The sequence below is a fragment of the Pogona vitticeps genome, chromosome 5, assembly GCF_051106095.1.
Source record: "Pogona vitticeps strain Pit_001003342236 chromosome 5, PviZW2.1, whole genome shotgun sequence".
In the NCBI taxonomy this organism is placed as follows: Eukaryota; Metazoa; Chordata; class Lepidosauria; order Squamata; family Agamidae; genus Pogona; species Pogona vitticeps.
The window spans coordinates 155,944,604-155,963,952 of record NC_135787.1 but is presented as its reverse complement, the minus strand read 5'-3'; the positions used below and the strand labels follow the sequence as shown (position 1 = coordinate 155,963,952).

The window sequence follows — 19,349 nt, the reverse complement described above, 5'->3', positions numbered from 1 at the left end:
AATTATGGGATATAGCAATTAATGATAAATTGACATGTGATATGAAAAAAAGGAGAGGCCTATCAGAAAATAATGATTTTAAGAAAATATGGAGTGTATTCTTGGAATATGTATTTCGGAGAGGGAGCCGAGGCAATGAAGTTTTCGAGAGAAAACTGACTGAATGAATTAATATAGTGAAACGTGTCTCTAGGACTTGAGAGCAAGGGCCAGAGAGCACCTTCGCTACCCCAAGGAGACATTTTCCCTCTTTCCAATTTGCAAGAGCCATTTCCGACTTAATAGAGGTTATAGTTAATACCAGCCCTCAGGGTGAAGGTGGCACTGGTGTTTTATGTGTATGTAATTGCATTTTAGGTTTATGTTGTGTAGATTGGATGTTTGTTTAATAAAATAAAATAAACTATTAAGTCGGAAATGGCTCTTGCAAATTGGAAAGAAGGAAAGTGTCTCCTTGGGATAGCGAAGGCGCTCTCCGGCCCTTGCTCTCGAGTCCTAGAGACACATTTCTTGGCGTTAAGCACCGCTCCATCCCGTCCCCTTCATTCAGGCTTGGCTGTGGAGCCGCACTACACTTCCCAGCCGGCGCTGGGAAGGCCTGCTCGTGACGTCAAGGGAAGTAAAGCGCGGGCTCCTTCCGGTCGTGCGTAAGCCCCGAGCGGAGCCGAGACCCAGCGGAGCCTGAATCCCGATAAGACAAGATGGCCGGGCTACCCCGCAGAATCATTAAGGTAGCTACCTCCCTCCTCCTCTTCCTCTTCCTCCCGCCGCTTCCCCTCCTCCTGCCCGGCGGCGGCGGGGGCGGCGGCTGGAGATGAGCCTTGGCGGCCTCTTGCCTAGGCCGTGGGGGAGGTGGGTGGGAAAGGAGAGCGCCTTGGAGGGAGCGCGGCGCTTCCGGTGAGCCGGGCAGGCGCTGCTCCCAGCCTGGCTCCATCGCCGCTGCGGGGCGCGAGGGGACGGGGCCCGGCGGCGGCGGCAATAGTGCTAGCGCTGCTTCCATCCTACCCACCCCACCCACCCACCCCGCCTCCGTGCCAGGCCGGCTCGGGCGAGTGACTGGCGGAGGCGCGGGTTGCCTGCCGGAGGGCGGTGGCAGCACCAGCGACGGGGCCTGGTAGCTTCTGCCTGCCGGGAATGAATGAGAACGGCGCCGGGCTGGAAGGCGCCCTCGCTTGCCTCTTAGCCCTCCCTTTCCGGGCCTCGGGTTCGGAGCCTCTGGCTTTTCCGCGCCCGTTTCAGCGCGGCCTGGGTCCCTCCCCGCGCCAGAGCCTCGGCGCCCCTCGTTGGCTCGCTCGCCCTTGGCTGCAAGCTGGCGAAGGGAAGGGAGGGGTGGCTGTCACCGGGCTCGGGCGTGCCTGCCTGCCTGCCTGCGCCCGCTTGCTCGGCTGCCAGTGTATGTGACCTGGGGACAAGCCAGGTAGGCAGGCGGGCGGGCGGCCGGGCTGGCTGGTGGAGGAAGCGGCGCACGAACCCTTTGGAGCTCCGGGCACGCAACGCCCTCTCTCCGTAAAGTTGATAAGCAGGACCTCCCCCCCCTCCGCCCCCTCCCGTGAAATGCCTCCTAGCTTCTAGGGAGGGATCTGTTTTCCGGATCTGGAGAATTCCGTTCTTTCCTTTTCTCGGGGTGGAGTTGGAGAGGTTTGGTCAGTTTTGGGATGACTCAGGGAAGTGTGCTGTGAAACCACTTACCATACCTCCCTGCCACCGCGTGGAGAGGCATTAGAACTGGATTTTGATGGAACTGGCCATCGTTTCAGTGGGATGATTTTACCTGCATGCTACCCGTCAAAGACAACCTCCACCTGTTTTATTATTGATGTCTTAGGTGCCCCATGTTGTATCTATCGGATATGGCACACAAATGTGTTCTGTTTGAAACCATGTTGAAACAATTTTTTTGCAGTTTGTGGGTAAACAGGTCATATTAAGCTCCTATCTGAAATAAAAGAATATGGAGAACATAGTCACTACATGCAAATTTGTGAGAGGGCAAAAACAGGCATAGTGTTGCATTTGCAAACATGTGTATCAGAGCAATCCATCCCTCCTCCAATGGAGAAGCCCTGAGCGTGGGGTTGGCATATCTGTTGGAATGCCACAGAAAGTGCTACTACTATAGTATGACTGTTAACTGCTGGTGATGGCAGTAGATAGCAAATTACTCTCAAAAACAGGACATTCTGGGGACAGAATAGAAATAGCATTAGATGTTGCCACTAAAGTCCCTTTTCTTTGTGAGGCCTCCAGAGCAGAAAGTCCTCTGTGTAAGTCTTTACTTGATATAACTAATTCCTCCTATTATTTTGAGGGGAGACTAATAAAGGATCCACCATGGGCTCCAAGGGAGAAATCAGGTCCTGCTTTTCATTCAGAAGTGGGGAATTTGAACAAGAAGAGCTTTGTAAATGACATAGGATTCACAGTGTGTTCGCATCTCAACCTTACTGATGTACTGCACTCACAATTTCAGTAATTTTGTATATAACTATGATTTAACATAGGGTATAATTTGTCCGTTTATGTGAATGACCCTTATGATATTTACATGACTTGACAGTGTTCTGAAAGTATTTCCAGCCAGTTTCCTTCAGCCCCAATATAATTGCCTGTGTGGGATGCATTGGGAATGAGTTGTGCAAATAGTGGAATTCCTGCAAAACTTTTACCGTATTGAAAATTCAAACCAAAGCTGCAATGCAAATTTTACTTATCAACGTGTTAACTGCCACTGACCTCAAAGGAACTTGGAGTAAATATGTTTTGGATTGGGTTAGCAATCTTAAATTTAGAACACTGCTTGAAAATGGCAGTGTAAGATATGTTAATGAGCAGTAGCGGCAGAGGGCTGCTGCTGTCATGTTCTGCTTGCTGGCATCTTGTTGGACCTAGTGGGAAATAAGGATACTGAAATAGATGGACCATTGGTGTGAATTAGCTTTTCTAATAGTATATAGAATACATTGACTTAAAATAGATGTATTTAAAAAAATATTCTATTGTCAGTGTCCTGAGGAAAATACAAAAGTTCCTTTTCAATATTTAGCTTAATTTTAGCCTACTAACCTGAACACTGAAGTATAAAGAAGATAAAACTAATATAATGCAGCTTCTAGTTACAGGCAGAAACAAAGAACTATGAAAGTCATTGAAACCTAGTCATTGGGTCCTTCTGCTTTATCTCATCTGACATTTCCCAGACATTTTACACTTGCTTTCAGAATCATTAAATATTGAAAACTGAGGTTGATATTCTTTGGAAGGTGAATCACACATGTAATACTAAATTCTAAACAGGTACCACACTTTTGCTGCACTTTTGTGGAACTGTAGAATAAACAAATCATGGCTGTGGCAAGGAGCTAGAGGTGCACTTCTGTTAGATCCTGCTGCTTCTGCCAGAATTGGAAATGTGTATTACCTCCTGTTGCACCCCATTCACTCTTAAAACCTGCCCCCAAAGTTGCAAAAGAATCTACAGCAGTTTTCTTGGCACCACTGAGTGTTGTGGGGGGGTAGAGGAGTATCTGTTATATTAATGCTAGATATAGGAATGTATTTTGTCCTATATTTTAAAGTAAAAGTAAAACTAGAATCTCACTCTCTTGCCTAAAACAGGGAATAATTCATAATTCTAAAAATTGGTTCTGGTACCTAGAAAGAAGTAGTTTACAGTTGTTCTCAAAATTACTTTGAAAAAGTGCATATTAAGGGTACAGTTTGAAAGCCAGTGTGGTATAGTGGATGGTGCGGAGGCCTGCGTTCAATCCCTACTGGACCATGGAAACTCACTTGTGGGGTGGTAGTGGTAAATCATTCCTGAAACATCTCACATATCTTGGAAATGCTGATAGAGTCAATGAAAATCAGAAGAAACAGTCCTAGATACAGTACACTTAACTGGAAGTAGGTTCCAAAGAACTCACTGAGACCTGCTTTTAAATAGATATAAGATTACCCCACAAATCACTTTATAAGGATGCCTTTCCTCTCCATTTAACTTTTGACTTTAATCTTTGACATTCCAGAAAGTTTTTTTTAAAATAGTTGTAAAAAAGGTTCCTTTTGAGCTGTTGCTTACCTTGCAAAGAGGGTGTCCTTTTTCAGAACTCTATCAGAATACAGTACAGGAAAGGGGAGTCTGTGTTATACTTGTAGAATCAACAATGGAAAAGAACTGTGGTCAGCCCCTTCCTTTTACTTTCCCCCACACTTCCAGAATGATCTGAGGATTGAAAGGGCCCCACAGAAAAGTTCCAGCCCAAACAGTGGCTGGTAGGCCAAGATGAAGACCCCTGCTAATTGGCATACGCGTGAAGCACCAGTTCCCAAGGTAAAATGCAGCTCCTGCACATATAGGGCAACACCTAGCTCTATGTAGATTTTGTGGTCCGTGTGAGTATACACTGCAGTATATTACAAATTTTAGAAGAGCAGTCAGTCCTCTATCTGTTGGCTTGCATGTATTCAAAGTCACTGAGTCGGCATTTCAGTGATGTGTCTTATTTGGTTGCTGGCCATTTAGTGAATGGTGCAGAAAGTACAGTGGCCTGAATCCAGATTCTGTTCTCTTTCTGCCTGCAGCCATTAGCACTGCCCAAATCTAGGAGTAGTACTGCAGTGGGGAGAAAAGGTTGTCCTTTCATGGTTTTGCTAATGTTGCTAACAGTTGTGTTGTTGGATGCCCCCCCAGGATTAGGTTGATGGGTTGTGAATCCAGAGCTGCAGGCAATAGCCTGACAAATTTGGAGGAAAAAATGAGTGAGAGGATATCAATAGAACTTGTAGTCATTAGTCAGCACTGCTGTGTTTTTTGAAAATTAGTGTAAAAGTAGATATATTCTTCTCTAGACACTGAACTTTGGCTGCATGGTGATCGTCAACATATTTTGATGAAACCCATAATCAGAGGAAGTGAGCTTTAGTGGAGATATCTCTAGTAGTTTTTAATCTAGTAGCATTTCACTTGATTAGTTTCCTTGAAATGTGTTGGGAACCGTATGTTTATGATTTATGCTTCTAGATTTTTGTCATCTGTTCTTGGTCATACATGTTCATGAATAGGTCCATACCAGTTGCTTTCATCAAGACAGCACACAACTTTCTAAGAAGACTGTTTCTAGTCCCAGTGAAGTGACATCTCCTGAGACTAAGTAGGCAGTGTGACACTGGCTGCAGCAACTCATTATCCCCATGTTATCTTTAAATTGAATTCAATCTTCAATTCAATTAAATCTTCAAATTCAATTCACATTGGAGCAATTGCCATCAAAGGTGACCTGAAATGTGTAGGGTTGCATTGTCTGTGGTTTTTTAAAAAAACACATTGGATTCTAGTGACAAATAACAAATTTGGCTGCTACTATATGATTAATTTATTTGAAGGCACTAGTCCTATTTCTTCTCAGCTGTTATTTTAAATACTTTTCGATAACAAACTTGTTATTTGTTGCTAGATGTGTTTTTTTAATGTGTTTAAAACCCCCCCACAAAAAACAGACACTGCAATCCTACACATTTCAGGTCACCTTTTGAGATAAATATATCTCAAAAGGCCAATAATTTGGATATACTGTAGTTCACTTCCAGTGCTGAATATATTTTGGTTGTTCAGTCCCTTTCATGTGCCACATTTTACAGATTTCCTGACTATTTGCATATCTGGATGCTGTATCTCCAGTCATTTTAGCCCTGGTTACATTGTACTTACGTCTACCCTGCAGCAACACTGCTGTCTGAAGTGAAGGCTGCATAAAACTCAAGAGGAGACTTATGCAATTAGGAAATGAGATCTACAGTCATCATGCCATACAGCTGAGGAAGTTAAATAGTTCCTGAATGGGCATCGGTTTCCCCACCTTTGTTCTCTCCCTTTTGGCAGTCATTGGAACCTATTTTTGTGCCAGGAAAGTAGCCAAAACATTTTTTCTGTAGAAGTGCCAATTTGGAAGCCTGTCCTACATTTTGCTGAGCTAGGACTCTAAAACACGTGTCACATTCCTAGACATCATTCTCACATTTTAGGGGATTGGCCTTCAAATACTTTTCAAGTGCTCATTACTGTATTGTATAGAATCTTTAGACCTGTTGGTGTAGAAGTGGCTCAAGTTTTCTCCCATTTCAATGAATCTCCACATCAGCAGATAAAGAGAAATAAGCCTTTTTACCTTTTGTTGCATATTCCTAAAATTACTAATTTATGAAGTAATGCAGATCTTTGGTAAAACAAGTATGACAGGATAAATTTAACTGTATCTTATATAACGTGGTGGCGCTGTGGGCTAAACCGCAGAAGCCTGTGCTGCAGGGTCAGAAGATCCGGCAGTCGTAAGATCGAATCCACGCAACGGAATGAGCACCCGTCGCTTGTCCCAGCTCCCGCCAACCTAGCGGTTCGAAAGCATGCAAATGCGAGTAGATAAATAGGGACCACCTCGGTGGGAAGGTAAACAGCGTTCCGTGTCTAAATCACACTGGCCATGTGACCACGGAAAGATTGTCTTCGGACAAACGCTGGCTCTATGGCTTGAAGAGCGGGATGAGCGCCGCCCCCTAGAGTCGGACACGACTGGACAAAAATTGTCAAGGGGAACCTTTACCTTTACCTATATAACTGTATATAAACATTCTAAGATCCAGTAGCATGATGATAGTAGTTTAAGAGAGAGAGAGAGAGTGTGTGTGTGTGTGTGTGTATGGGAGGGGAGAAAAAGGTAGAAAACCAATGACAGGAAGTGGTTCAGTGACTCCAAAGGTGTTCAGACTTGTGATTCACACTTAAGTGACAAGGAGGGTTAAAATGGGCTAATGATAGATCAAGCAAACAGATGATGAGGAAATAAGATCTGCAACTGTGACTACCCATGTTTGACAGGTGTTTGGTAATCTCATGCTCTTGACTGAGATCTAATAATAGCCATATCTCCTTTAAAAGTTACAAAGAGGTGTGGAGAGAAGGGATCAAATGTCAGATGGTCAGTGACCTGAGAATATGACCAAAAGATGTCTTTGTTCTTTCTATACTCTAACATTGATTGTTTAAAATGAGCAGATCACTTAGGACTGTGTAATATAATCTTTGCTGACAGGCTCTTCAGCCTGGACAAGACAGGACAAGACTTGAAAAAAGAAAAAGGAGGAGTAGGAGTGGAAAGGTGACATGATAGTGGTAGAAGGTAATTGTGTAGCAGGTCAATAGAAAGGCTGTAAGGAATGGGAATGTAAACTGTGCCTGCAAGGAGGGTAAAGAATTGTCTCTTAATCAAAGTAGGAAGCTTTTAAAAACAAAAGGGAAATAGGTGTACAGCAAGAATTGTAGAGGAAGAGCAAGAAGGGATTAAGAGATGGGTGTGCTTTCACACATGGTAGGAAAATATTTTTACTCTGTTTCAGTGGTGGGGATTTGGTATGTGTGCAGTGATTTTTTATCATTTAACAGAAATTTACTACTTCTAAGGAGATGGAATCTGTTCTATGCAGTTAGATATATTTACAATACGCAATGCAAAGGCATTACTAACTAGGAATATATTCGAGCCAAGCCTTAAAGATCTATAACAAGGTTTCCTTGACTACAAAGAGACTATAAACTTGTTTCCTCCAACATTGACCTCACATGCAGTAGAGAACATTGCTTGTAGAAACCAAAGAGACTTTCCAAAACAGTTTGTGACACAGTAAAGGAGTCATCTATACAAAGATAGGTTGTATATCTACTGGGCTTAGCACAAGTCCTTTGAGCATAAGCAACTCTTGTATGTCAGCCCTAGTGTTGCAAAACTGCAGTTGTAAGATTAGACTCCCTCTCATCTGAACAAAGGAATAGGCTACAGTCTCACTGTGCAGTTGGTTGAGCAGAACTTCACAAACTCTTACATCCAGGACATTGATGACACCATTTGTGATCACAATAATCCCTTCACTAGAGTTGGAGGGCAGCAGCTGCAGTGCCATGAATTGAAGCACGTTTCCAACTCCTGTTTGGCCAGATTTTATGTGCATGCTTTCATTTCATTGAACAGCGAAGACTGAGGAAGAGAGAGAGCAACAGAAATCAGTCTGGCTGTATTAGAGAATAGCTTTGCTAGCCTATTTCAGGAGCAGTAGGCTATCATGTTTTCCAGATCACAATCCTGCACCAAATAGCTGAGTGTGTTATTTTCCCAACATTCAGTCTGATGTGTATTGCTTATATAGTGATATAGACAAACACAATACAGTACTGATTTTATCATTACTATCTTTTTGGTTGGATAGATTTGAAGAAGCAGGTATTTGCTGCAACAATATTATTTTAATCTAGTGCTGAAGATGTTTCACTAAGGTGCTTTTTCAGGTTCCCTCTCATTTGTCTTTCAGTATGAGTAACAAAAAAGGAGAAGGGGAGGGAGCATGAAAACTTTTCCTTTGATTTCCTATTAGTTATTGCTGTACTGTACCCTTACAGTACCTTTTTCTTATTAGGATGGACTTGAGAGGAATAATTTGGATTTAAAAGTAGACTTACCCACCTTGCATTCTTTTTAAGGAGAAAGGCAAGATAACAATATTTAAAATAAATAAATGTATCTGAAATTAAAGGAAGGTTTCTTCTGATAGAAGAATTAAACCTCAAATTCCTCTCTTAACAAAATATCACATACCTCTTAATAAAGTGAGGTCAAATTACAATATGAGTCAGAAAGAGTAACATGCAACTGCTGTTGAAAGTTCAGGCAAAGAGAATGGATTTAGCCTATCATGTAAAATGTTAATAAATATGTTAAGCAAAGATGTCTTTGTGGTAATTTTGTAACCAGGATATTGTTACGGAAGATAGCCTTTCACTGGTGGCTTAGCATTTAACCTATAGAGATAAGGATACCTGTAGTCTGATGACCTTCTAAGCAAGCCTTCCCCATCTGGTGCCCTAGAGATGTGCCAGACAGCAGTGCTGTTTGAACTTGACAAGGATGGCTGATGGTCATGCTGGCTAGGAACGATGGGAATTCTTGTCTCTTACTTCTGGAGTTTACCAGTTTGGGGAAGGCTATTCTGTATGATGAATTAGAAGGTTTGAAAAGAGACTTTGTTTCACATTACATCTTAAGGAATTCCTTTGCTGGTTTGATCAGATCACATGATGCCTTGTGAGCTAATACCATTTCAGCTCAACAGTGTCCAGATGCCTTGTCAGGCATATATATGTCTTTGCTGGGATGAACTGATAAAGAGATTTCAGCTAGAAGAGGTCAGGAGTTGCACAGTGGAATAGAAGGAGTGAGTTGCTGCCTTAGAATCAAAGAAATGAAGGCCTGTGGGAAATGAAAGTACAGTGGGGTCTCTACTTAAGAACTTAATCCGTATTGGAAGGTGGTTCTCAAGTTGAAAAGTTCTTATGTTGAATCTGCATTTCCCATAGGAATGCATTGAAAACCATTTAATCTGTATCTGCTCTTTTCCGTCCATAGAAACTACAGTGGAACCTCTACTTAAGAACTTAATCCGTTTTGGAATGGTGTTCTTAAGTTGAAACGTTCTTAAGTTGAAGCAAAATTTCCCATAGGAATGGACTGAAAACCAATTAATCCGTTCTGGCTGTTTTTTTGTTATGTAGAGGTGCGTTCGTACGTTGAAGCATTAGTTCCCATAGGAACTAATGCAAAGCTGGTTAATATGTACTCTACCACTAGGGGGAGAATTTTTTTTAACCTAAGATGACCTAAGGTTAAAAAAAGAGCAGGAAAGGTTTTTTTCCCCCTGTTATCTTGGATTTCTGTTCTCAAGTAGAAGCAAAATTTAGCAAATGGAGCTGTTCTTAAGTTGGATTGTTCTTAAGTAGAGACGTTCTTAAGTAGACACCCCACTGTAGGCATTTGTTTATTGGAATCCAATAATGAGTAAGTAGTGGCAAAACAAATGTTCTTGGCTAGTCTTGGTTAACAACTGGCTGCTGCATTCTGAGCCAGCTAAACCTTCTCTAAGTTTCTTAGACACGTCTGCATAAAATGATCATAATAATTGAGCTTAGGTGTTACTAGAGCATGGAAGCTGTGGAGAGATTGAACAGTCTGCTACTGCATTTCGAATATATTGCTATTTCAGAGCTATGAGGTGGTTTTGTACAGGTGCTTTCTGGAATTCTAACTGAATTGGAGGAGTTTCTGTTTATGGAACCACAGTTCTCTTAGACAGACAATGGGATGCAACTTTCTGTTTTACAGCATTAGCAGAAACAGTGGATGCAGCCTTATGTATGTTGGAAATTCATGTCACACTTTTGTGACAACTGTATTGATTATGCTGTGTGAAGAGTATGCACTAACTTTGGAAAATATGTTTGTGAAAGACAAGCTGACACATAGGAATGATGAGGGAAACATTTTGGTTTATTTAATACATAGTTCTTAGAATTAAGCAATTGAAATATATTTTTCCCCATTTACCTAGTTTTGGAAGAATTGAATTTAATGAATGTCATTTACACCAAAGACAATGGATATTGTTCATGAAATATTGTCCTGAAAAATGCATAGTAAAACTATATGATACTTTATTATTTGCTTTAAAATAGCCTCTTTAAAATCTTTATTTATGAAACTGTTTCTGCATTTAACTATGAAGTGTAGTGCAGGCTGGAAATACCTTATCAGGGTTCCTGATTATTTTTTTTTCTTGCTGATCAAAGAAATCATAACATGGCAGCATGGTTCAGCTTTCTGTGTCAACTAAATTCAGCAGCATGAAACTAAATTTACAAAATGCTGGCTGAATCTGCTTTTATATAACAGTGCTTGTAGTTCTTGCTATTTGAAACAATGACCAGTATCCTGTTGCACAGCTCTACCTGCACAATGGGAATGATGACATTGTCAGCAATAGGCTGCTCCTGATGAAAGACTTCATTTTTTAAATTTTGCGGTGCAAGTGACTTCATCTTACTGCATGCAAGTCATGCATGCCCTGTAACTGAAAAGACAATTCTTTGACAACTTGCCCTTTGCAATGATATTCATGTTACACAGGCAGAACTGCTCAACAGGATGCTGGCCAATAAAGATTGTCTGTCTTTCCTGGGTCTCTTTGATTATTGGTAGTTAATGTTAAAGGATCTACCAAATACAGAGCTAGTGCTCTGTGTTTTTGTAAAATGAGTTATATGAAGAACAACAAGTGTGTCATATTTTGTTTCTGGTTTGCTACCTGTGTAAAGGAATAGCATGGGAATTTCATTCATATGTTTTTATTTTTCAGGAAACCCAACGCTTGCTGGCAGAACCTGTTCCTGGAATAAAAGCAGAGCCAGATGAAAGCAATGCACGTTATTTTCATGTGGTTATTGCAGGTCCACAAGATTCCCCTTTTGAGGGTGGGACATTTAAACTTGAACTATTCCTTCCAGAAGAATACCCAATGGCAGCTCCGAAAGTACGTTTCATGACCAAAATTTATCATCCTAACGTAGACAAATTGGGAAGAATATGTTTAGATATTTTGAAAGGTAAGTATTTTGCAATTGCTGTAAGAATGACATATTTTCATCAGTTTCCTAAGAAAGCTGAAAGACAATTGCAGTGATTTTGTAAGGGGAGGGAGTTCTGTATTTAAAATGTGGCTTTAGTGCTCTCTAAATTGCTTCCTCAGATAAATGGTCCCCAGCTTTGCAGATCCGCACAGTTCTGCTATCAATCCAGGCTTTGTTAAGCGCTCCAAATCCAGATGATCCACTAGCAAATGATGTAGCTGAGCAGTGGAAGACCAATGAAGCCCAAGCCATAGAAACAGGTGGAGTATATCCTTATTCTAGGTTCATTTTAATTGATTTATGTATAAAACCGTCTTATCCCAAACGGAAAAGCCCAAAGTCTAGCAAAAGCACTTTTAAAAGTCATTCTTCACACAGTTGCTTCAAGTTCCAAGTAAAAGAGTTCAGGTACTGTAGATATAGAATGGATCCAGGATTTGGGGACCAAATTAAATGGGATGTTAATTGCATTAACACCATGTGCATAACTAATATGCATTTTTAAATTGTAAATTGCAGCCAAAGGGAAGCTTGAGCTGGCAAAGGGGGGTGGGAGAGAATAGAAGCAGATATTCAGCTGTCTCTCCTTGCTACACCCATGGACAAAAAATGTATATATTTAAAAAAAACATTTCCATTTTGATGAAAACTTTTTGGAGGCTTACCCTGAAATGCAGACATCAGTTTCACTTTTGAGTGGGCTTAGCAGTGGGAGAGAGTTTAAGTTCCCGCCTCAGTGCTGTGCGTCTGGTGCTGTGCAGGCTTCCTTTCAAATGCTTCTTACATAACAAAATAAAACAGATGCAAGTTGCAAGCAGAAACAGCTAGTTTGGTTTCAGAAAGATTTGGTTTTCTTAATGGAAGTTATGTTTTAAAGCCTAATATGTTTTAAGGTTTAGATGCAAGTGTTTGTGAGTGTTTCAGATTGTGTGCATGTGTGACAGAATGAAATTGCTGAAGAGGGCCATATTGTAGCCATGGTAACTTCTGCAGTTTTGGGCCTAAATTAGTCAGCTTGCCCAGCTCGAATAAACCTGTTGGATCAGTGGCTTTTATACGTGTTGACTTAAAATTCTGCAGTTGATATACTGGATCTCCTTTAGTTGGGACTTGCAATTGAGTTTAGCCATTAAAGGCCTGTATTATAACCTGAAATTGTGAAAGTGGCCGTGGGGAAATCTGACCTCCCAAGCAGTAAAGTTCCTAGTGCAAGTGTGTACATAGATCCCTCTCAAACATTTACAAATAGTAAACGGTTTTCCTGTAAATGCATGTTGCATTTGTAGAGATGACTAAAGCCTTTCTGAAGGATGGATGTATGATAAAGTTAATTGAATCAGTGTGCCATGTATTTGTTGCAGTTATTCTGCATCTTGCATGACTGTGTAAAGCCATTATAAGTTCAGAAAAATGAGACTGTAAGAACTATTGAAACTATGGCAATTGTGATACTTGAACACTTTATCATATATAGTTATCCACAAAAACAGTAATAGAAAACTGCTTTTTATTGTATACTTCAGGGGAAAAGAAAGATGTGTGGGAATAGAGCATATTGTAACAAGTTTAAGTAGGATGCTTCATTGTCTAATACATGTTTTTTTTTCTTTACAGCCAGAGCATGGACTAGGCTATATGCCATGAATAATATTTAATATGTGCTCTGAATCAGTGTGCATCACTTTTTCCTGTTCTGCCAAGACCTCTTCCTTTTTTGTTTGCATTTAATGGACACAGTCTTAGAAAACAATACAGAATAAAACCCAGACATCAGTTCTTTGGTGGTTTAAATGCACACTAGCAAATCTGTGTCTTGTCCTAATTCACTCCTGTTCCGCATGAGCAGAGGCTAGAAGTATCATCGGGATTATTTGTGAAATTGTTTAAAAGCAGTAGCACACCTCTGCTTTTAATAAATTTTTCCCATCATGAGCTAAGTGTGAGCACTGTGAATGAAAGTAGTCAGGGTTAGCTGCAGGGATTTTTGTTCTAATTGTGTGGGCTCTTTCTCCCCTTTTTATGGTGATGCTAATTGCATTGGTTAAAGCAGCTAACCAGTTATATTATAGAATCTGCCCTCTAGCCAAGTCTAACTTAGACACTGTAGATGGACAAGCTTGGTTGTTTGAACAAAAATGGGAACATTAAACATCCATTCACTAATAATATTGTGATTCTGCTGTCAAGTGTAAAAAACCCTCCCTTCAGGGAATAAAAGCTTGTGACCATTTTGTATGGCTTGTCTGGAAAATCTTCTGTAAATCTTATGTTTTAGTAAAATATTTTGTTATTCTACTTTGCCTTTGTACAGTTTGTTTTGCTGTGTTCTTTTTTCACATTTCCATTGTGACAATCGTATTTTTTTTAAAGAAAATGAAGCCAGATTGGAGCATTTTGATTTTTTTACCAACTTAATGGATGTAGTGAAAACATAGGATGTTTTGCTGGCTTGTATTAATAGACCATACCTCATTAGTGTTCATAATCCTTGTTTTTGTTTTTTTAAAAGCCTCTGGTAAATGTAGTTGCTTATCAGAGTCATAAGTAGGTTAGATGCATCCTTTATATGTATGTACTTGCAAGTACCACTGAAGCAGGAAACTAGCAAAGCAAACAGCAATTTGAGTGTATGTGTAATTTGTCTGTCTTGTGCTAAGTATTATGAGGTATCAGACTACACATTTAAAGGTGACTTGCATCTTAAGGCAAACTAACAAAATCTTCTGTATAAAACAAGATGTTACAATACAGGCAAATTGGTTAGAGTACAGGTGAATTGGTTCTTAATGTATTTACAGCAAGCCTTGTTAACTCTGGACTTACCTGCAATCATTAAATGATTAATTTTCCCCTTATCTCTTTTGTTTGGGCAAAAAAAAAAATCTCTTGTTTTTTTAAGCCATCTTGTTTAAATGTAAATAACAGACGGAGCAGATTTTGACTGAATTTCCAACTTCTATGTCCCCTAAAACTTCCTCTTCTGGCCCTACTTCTTTCCCTTGACTATCTTCTGATCTCTCTGCTTTCACTGTAATGCCAGCTTGCCATGGCTAATGTCTTGTCTTGCAGTTCAGGATGGATAGTATAGGTCTCTGCCCATCATACCTGTTCTAGCATCATTGGGGGTTTCTCTAGAATGTGGTGTATGTATTGTGCTCTTATGTAAGATAAAGAATATCTATTAAAATCACATTTTCAACAGACAAAATGCTTTTAGTGATGGTATTGTCCCTCAAATTAACTGCATTATAGCACAACAAAAAGGCTGCTAATAATGTACTTCAACAAGAAAGAGACCATTCCCCCAAATTGTGTTTAGCTGAGGTTCTGTATGGGATAGTATCTGGGTTTGAATCTAGTCTTTCTCTGTTACTTGATTAATGGCACCACTGCTGTAACAGAACTGTTCATACATTTTAAATTGCTATGCATTTCATTGATTAGAATGAATATATACAAATCAATAGTTATATTGAAGTGTAATCCTAAGTGTGTTTTACTCAGGAAGGAGTTCCCCCCTAGTAAACCTGCTTAGTCTTACAATCTTAATTTTAAGAAAACATGTTTACTTGATCCTCACATTGCAAATAGTTTTGTGTATTTTGACACTCACAGATATGTTAGCGCTTTTCTGATATTCAGAATGCTTTGACACTCTTGTTTTTAAATGTTTCTGACAGCAGAGGTTTTACATTTGTGTACCTTACCTTCTGGGATTAAACCACTGAAATGTATTCCTAGAAAAAAATGACGCACAAGCTGTTCTTAAAACATACCAAGCACCATTTTGAAGTACACGTGACCAGCTGTGTTATTAGAACTTAGCTGGATTATGCCCTGTGTTTGAAAGCAAACATTAAGCACTTAGTGCTGAATTTCAGTGAGAAGGTTGTAGTTTGATCCTAAGCATGCTTGTTTGCAGTAAGTGTCACTGAGTTCAGTGGACTTTGTTCTTTCATGTGTATGCATAGGATTGCACACTTAAGCATATGGATAAGTGTCTGCTGTTGACATAACCATGACTTAATAATGTTTAAATTTTGTTTTGTACCTTCTTCCCCTTCTTGTGTGTAGTCAATATCTGTAAATGTACATAAGCAACTATTTGAAACAAGATCTTAAACTCTGGCAGCAGTGCTCAAGGGAGGTGTGTGCACTAAGCACTGGATGTTTTTCCTTGTGTAAGTTGTCTGTGGAATCTTGCACTGCATTCAAAACCCACTAAAATTGTTTTGGATCTTGTTGCAAAAGCTGCTTTATAGGAATCTGTTACTGTTGTGTATGCTTCTTGTCTTTAAGTACATTGAAAAACAGTTCTTGTGCCAAATCCCCCACCCTGTTTTCTAAAATAAGGAATTTGCGTATTCCATAGGACAGTAGTTAAGAGGGAAACTCCAAAATGCCCCTCTCAGTTCTAGCTCTGTTAAAGAGTGATTTTAATTAAAGTTAAAATGACTTTTATCTCTCAATCCTATCTGTGTCTCTCAACCATTTTAATTCTAGCAGTGTAACTAGAGTTATTGAGGGATACTTGAATTTTGTCTGTGTGTATTTGATGGAACTGATGATATCTGATATAAAACTGTGTCTCCACCCCTTTAGAAAAATCTAATTTACAAAATTAACTCAAACTACAATTCACAGCCCATGTATACTAATGCAGCTCTGCTGAGTATGTGTTCTAAACAACTATTCAATGATAAATAGGTCATATATTGTAGATTGTTTTGCATCTGAACTGGCTGGAATAATTCCATTGTCCTTAATAACACAAGTCAAATTATTTTTTAACCTACCCAATTAGATCTGTAGTTTGGAAATGTATTTGCTTTATGATAGTGAATAACTAGTAAATGACTGTATTTCTTTTCTGAATTTCATTACAGGTGTTTCACGTTACTCCTGGTGCTAATAATTCATTGAGTTAAAGATTTCCCTGGTGTATATACCAAATTATGAGCCCCAAGCTTAAATTAAAATAATGTTTACAGTAATAATCTTTTTCCTGAAGTTAGTAACTATAGATAGATCTTATATCTGTAGTAAAATGTTCTTGAAAGGAGGAAAACCTAAATGATACACATCCATGCTTTGCATGGATAAGCTTTGTAAGTGACAAATGAAAATAGTGACTATCGAGTAATTTATAGCTAAAATAAATGTAGTTTCTGCTTTTAACAGAAGCATATTTCCAGCACATTATGGTTACTGTAAAGCATTATCTGGGGTAGTTGAATCAGATTTTGTATATTTGAGCTTAATGTACATTCCTATCATTTTCAGGGTTATTTTAACGTGATAGATTCTGTTTAACATCTTCTGACTGTAATGTAATGGCACTGAAATAAAAGGAAGAGTGATTATTCCTTATACAGTGAGCTTCTCATTTTAAGTAAAGGTCAAATTACCAGTAGAATGCTGGTGTTCTTAGAGTTTGTGCAAAGAAGACAAAAGGATATAATCTGTTCAGTGATCTCTAAACTATAGCTCTTCAGTCTGAGAAGGTTCTTCAGGTCCTGGTAAGTAACTGTGGAATCACTGAGGTAACAAAGTATCAAGGTTTAAAGGGTTTTTAAAAAATTGAAATAGATCAGGAGTCATGGGTGCAGCTGAAGCACTAGGAGCAATACACTCCTCTTGTCCACTCAGTTGGCAATCTTGCAGTTCTGTTCTGACCTGAGTGTTTTTCTAGAGGTTTAGCTCACAAAGAGTGATGCTGCAATATCCCCTGAGCAATGGTCTGATACTTCAGGGATAATGTACAGTCATCTAGAACACAAGAAAACCATGTGATGGGAACCCCCATTTGATTCTTGATACTGTAGTATTTACATACTGAATTCATTGCTGTGGTATACCAAGCCACCTTTGTAGTAGCAAACTTGTGTGTTGGGATGTATTGTTTAGGAAGTTGAATAAGGCCACTCAAATATGAGTATCCCCCTCTTCTGACTAAGTCAACACTGTGTTTTGAGGGGAAAACTTTCAGGCAGACACTGAATGCCAAAATACAGTGGTGCCTCGCTTAACGATGTTAATTGGTTCCCCAAAAAACATTGCTATGGGAAAACATCGCTAAGCGAAACACCATTTCCCATAGGAATGCATTGAAAACCGGTTAATGCGTTCCAATGGGAACGGATTACCGTCCTTAAGCGAAAATCGCCATAGGAAACATCGCTAAGCGAAACAATGTTTCCCCCATTGGAATGCATTGAAGCCTATTCAGTGCATTCCAATGGTTTTGCGATGTCCATTTTCGCTATTTTTAAAGTGTCTTAAAATGTCCAAAAACTGTTTTAAATGCTTGGGATTGTTAGTGCACCTTGTAAAACCTTTGCAAACTTAATTTGGCTTTGTTCTGAGTCTTCGTTAATTTTTGGTGAATTTTTTTCTCCCCCATTGGAATGCATTGAACTGTAGGTTTGACAGCTGTAAAGAAGTACAGATGAGTGAATAAAGAAGAAAGACATAAAACCATGCATTTGTACAGAAAACTCTTATATAATGTGAACATTGTTGCTAGTCCTTCAAGCCAAAATATGTGGGAAACCAAATGCAGGAAGAAGTAGTCCAGATAGGCGGGGTATAAATCAAATAAATAAATAAATAAAATAAAAATACTTTTCGGCTCAGAATCCTCAGGTTTGTTTATTTGCAACACATCATTGTTTAGAGATGCTACATTCAAAATCAGTACTGTGCCGATGATGTTTAGCCCCTGGTAGAAAAGGAACAACAGGATGAAAGAGTGGATGCTCTTTTATGGCCGGGATCTGCTTAGGATATTTTACTGTCTGAATCCTTTTTTACCCTGCAGAAGTTCATTCTGGCTGGTGACTGAACAGTTTCTCAACACTGGCAACAAGACAGCTTCTTCTGCCACTCCTGAGGGTGCCATGCTTAGTTAAGAGGCACAGGGCAAACTATGCATGGTCCACAAAACTCACAACCACTCACCATGGCTAGTGCCAGGCTGGCCCGATAAATAGTATTCTGAAAAGAAATGTACCATTTTCAGCACTGTCTTGAGAGTTCGCTGTATTTGTTTTTGACACTATGGCAAAAGTAGTACTTTGGTTGCAATCCTAAATATACGCTAAGAGTATGACTAGACAGAGTGATTGTTCTGTGCTGATTCACTGTCCTTATACCATGTAGTCACAGATCATACCATTTGTGTAATTTTTAAAAATCTACCACACTGCAAGAATTTTCCTTTAAGTGTTTAGTATGTGCCTTTTGAGCTGTGCTGCTTATCCATCTTCCTGCCCATGAGCTCAAGGCAGCATGCATGGCTGTCTTCCCCACTTTATACTGGTTCTCCAGCATAAATTCAGATCACTAAAGGTGAACTCTCACACATTGCTGAAGTGGCACATTTTAGCCAAAGGCTGAGATAAGGATGATGATTGGTCCAAAATCATCAATGAGTTGGGACTTTCTAACTACCACTGGCTTCCAGTCTGCTTCGTATCTGCTGTACATGCAGCTGTGTCGCAAGATTCATGTTTTGTGTCCACACGATTCATCAGTGGTTAACTGATCAAATGTCTTTAGGAACAAGAACACATCTGAAACCCAGTTGTGATAATCTGGCAATTTAAAGACTCCCTAATACCTATCTGCCTACTCCATGTGCTCAACTGTTTGTTACAATTTCCCCAAAATACTGCAACCCTTAATCTGAAAATAAGCCCTAGTACAGTACATTTTTCAGGATGCTCTTAATATTAGCGCTATCCCAAAAGTAAGCCCCAGTTTAAGTGAAACCCCGCCCTCCACCATTGTGCAGCAACCAGAAGACGACTGTATTTTAATAAATGTAGATTGTTGTATATGAACAAAA

The 19,349-nt window shown here is 39.7% G+C and overlaps 1 protein-coding gene across 2 annotated transcripts; it reads left to right on the top strand.

Annotated features, from left to right (window-relative positions):
• Positions 1-588: 588 nt before the first annotated feature.
• On the top strand, positions 589-16,870 carry UBE2N (ubiquitin conjugating enzyme E2 N). 2 transcript variants are annotated; one of them, XM_020815927.3, is made up of 5 exons: positions 629-731; positions 4,217-4,330; positions 11,230-11,476; positions 11,620-11,760; positions 13,115-16,870. In XM_020815927.3, the coding sequence occupies exons 2-5, from the start codon at positions 4,283-4,285 to the stop codon at positions 13,153-13,155; spliced, it is 477 nt and encodes a 158-aa protein (XP_020671586.1). In that variant the 5' UTR covers positions 629-731; positions 4,217-4,282; the 3' UTR covers positions 13,156-16,870. The 2 variants fall into 2 exon arrangements, with proteins under 2 accessions (XP_020671594.1, XP_020671586.1); XM_020815935.3 differs by lacking the exon at positions 4,217-4,330 and having other exon boundaries at positions 589-731.
• Positions 16,871-19,349: the final 2,479 nt, after the last annotated feature.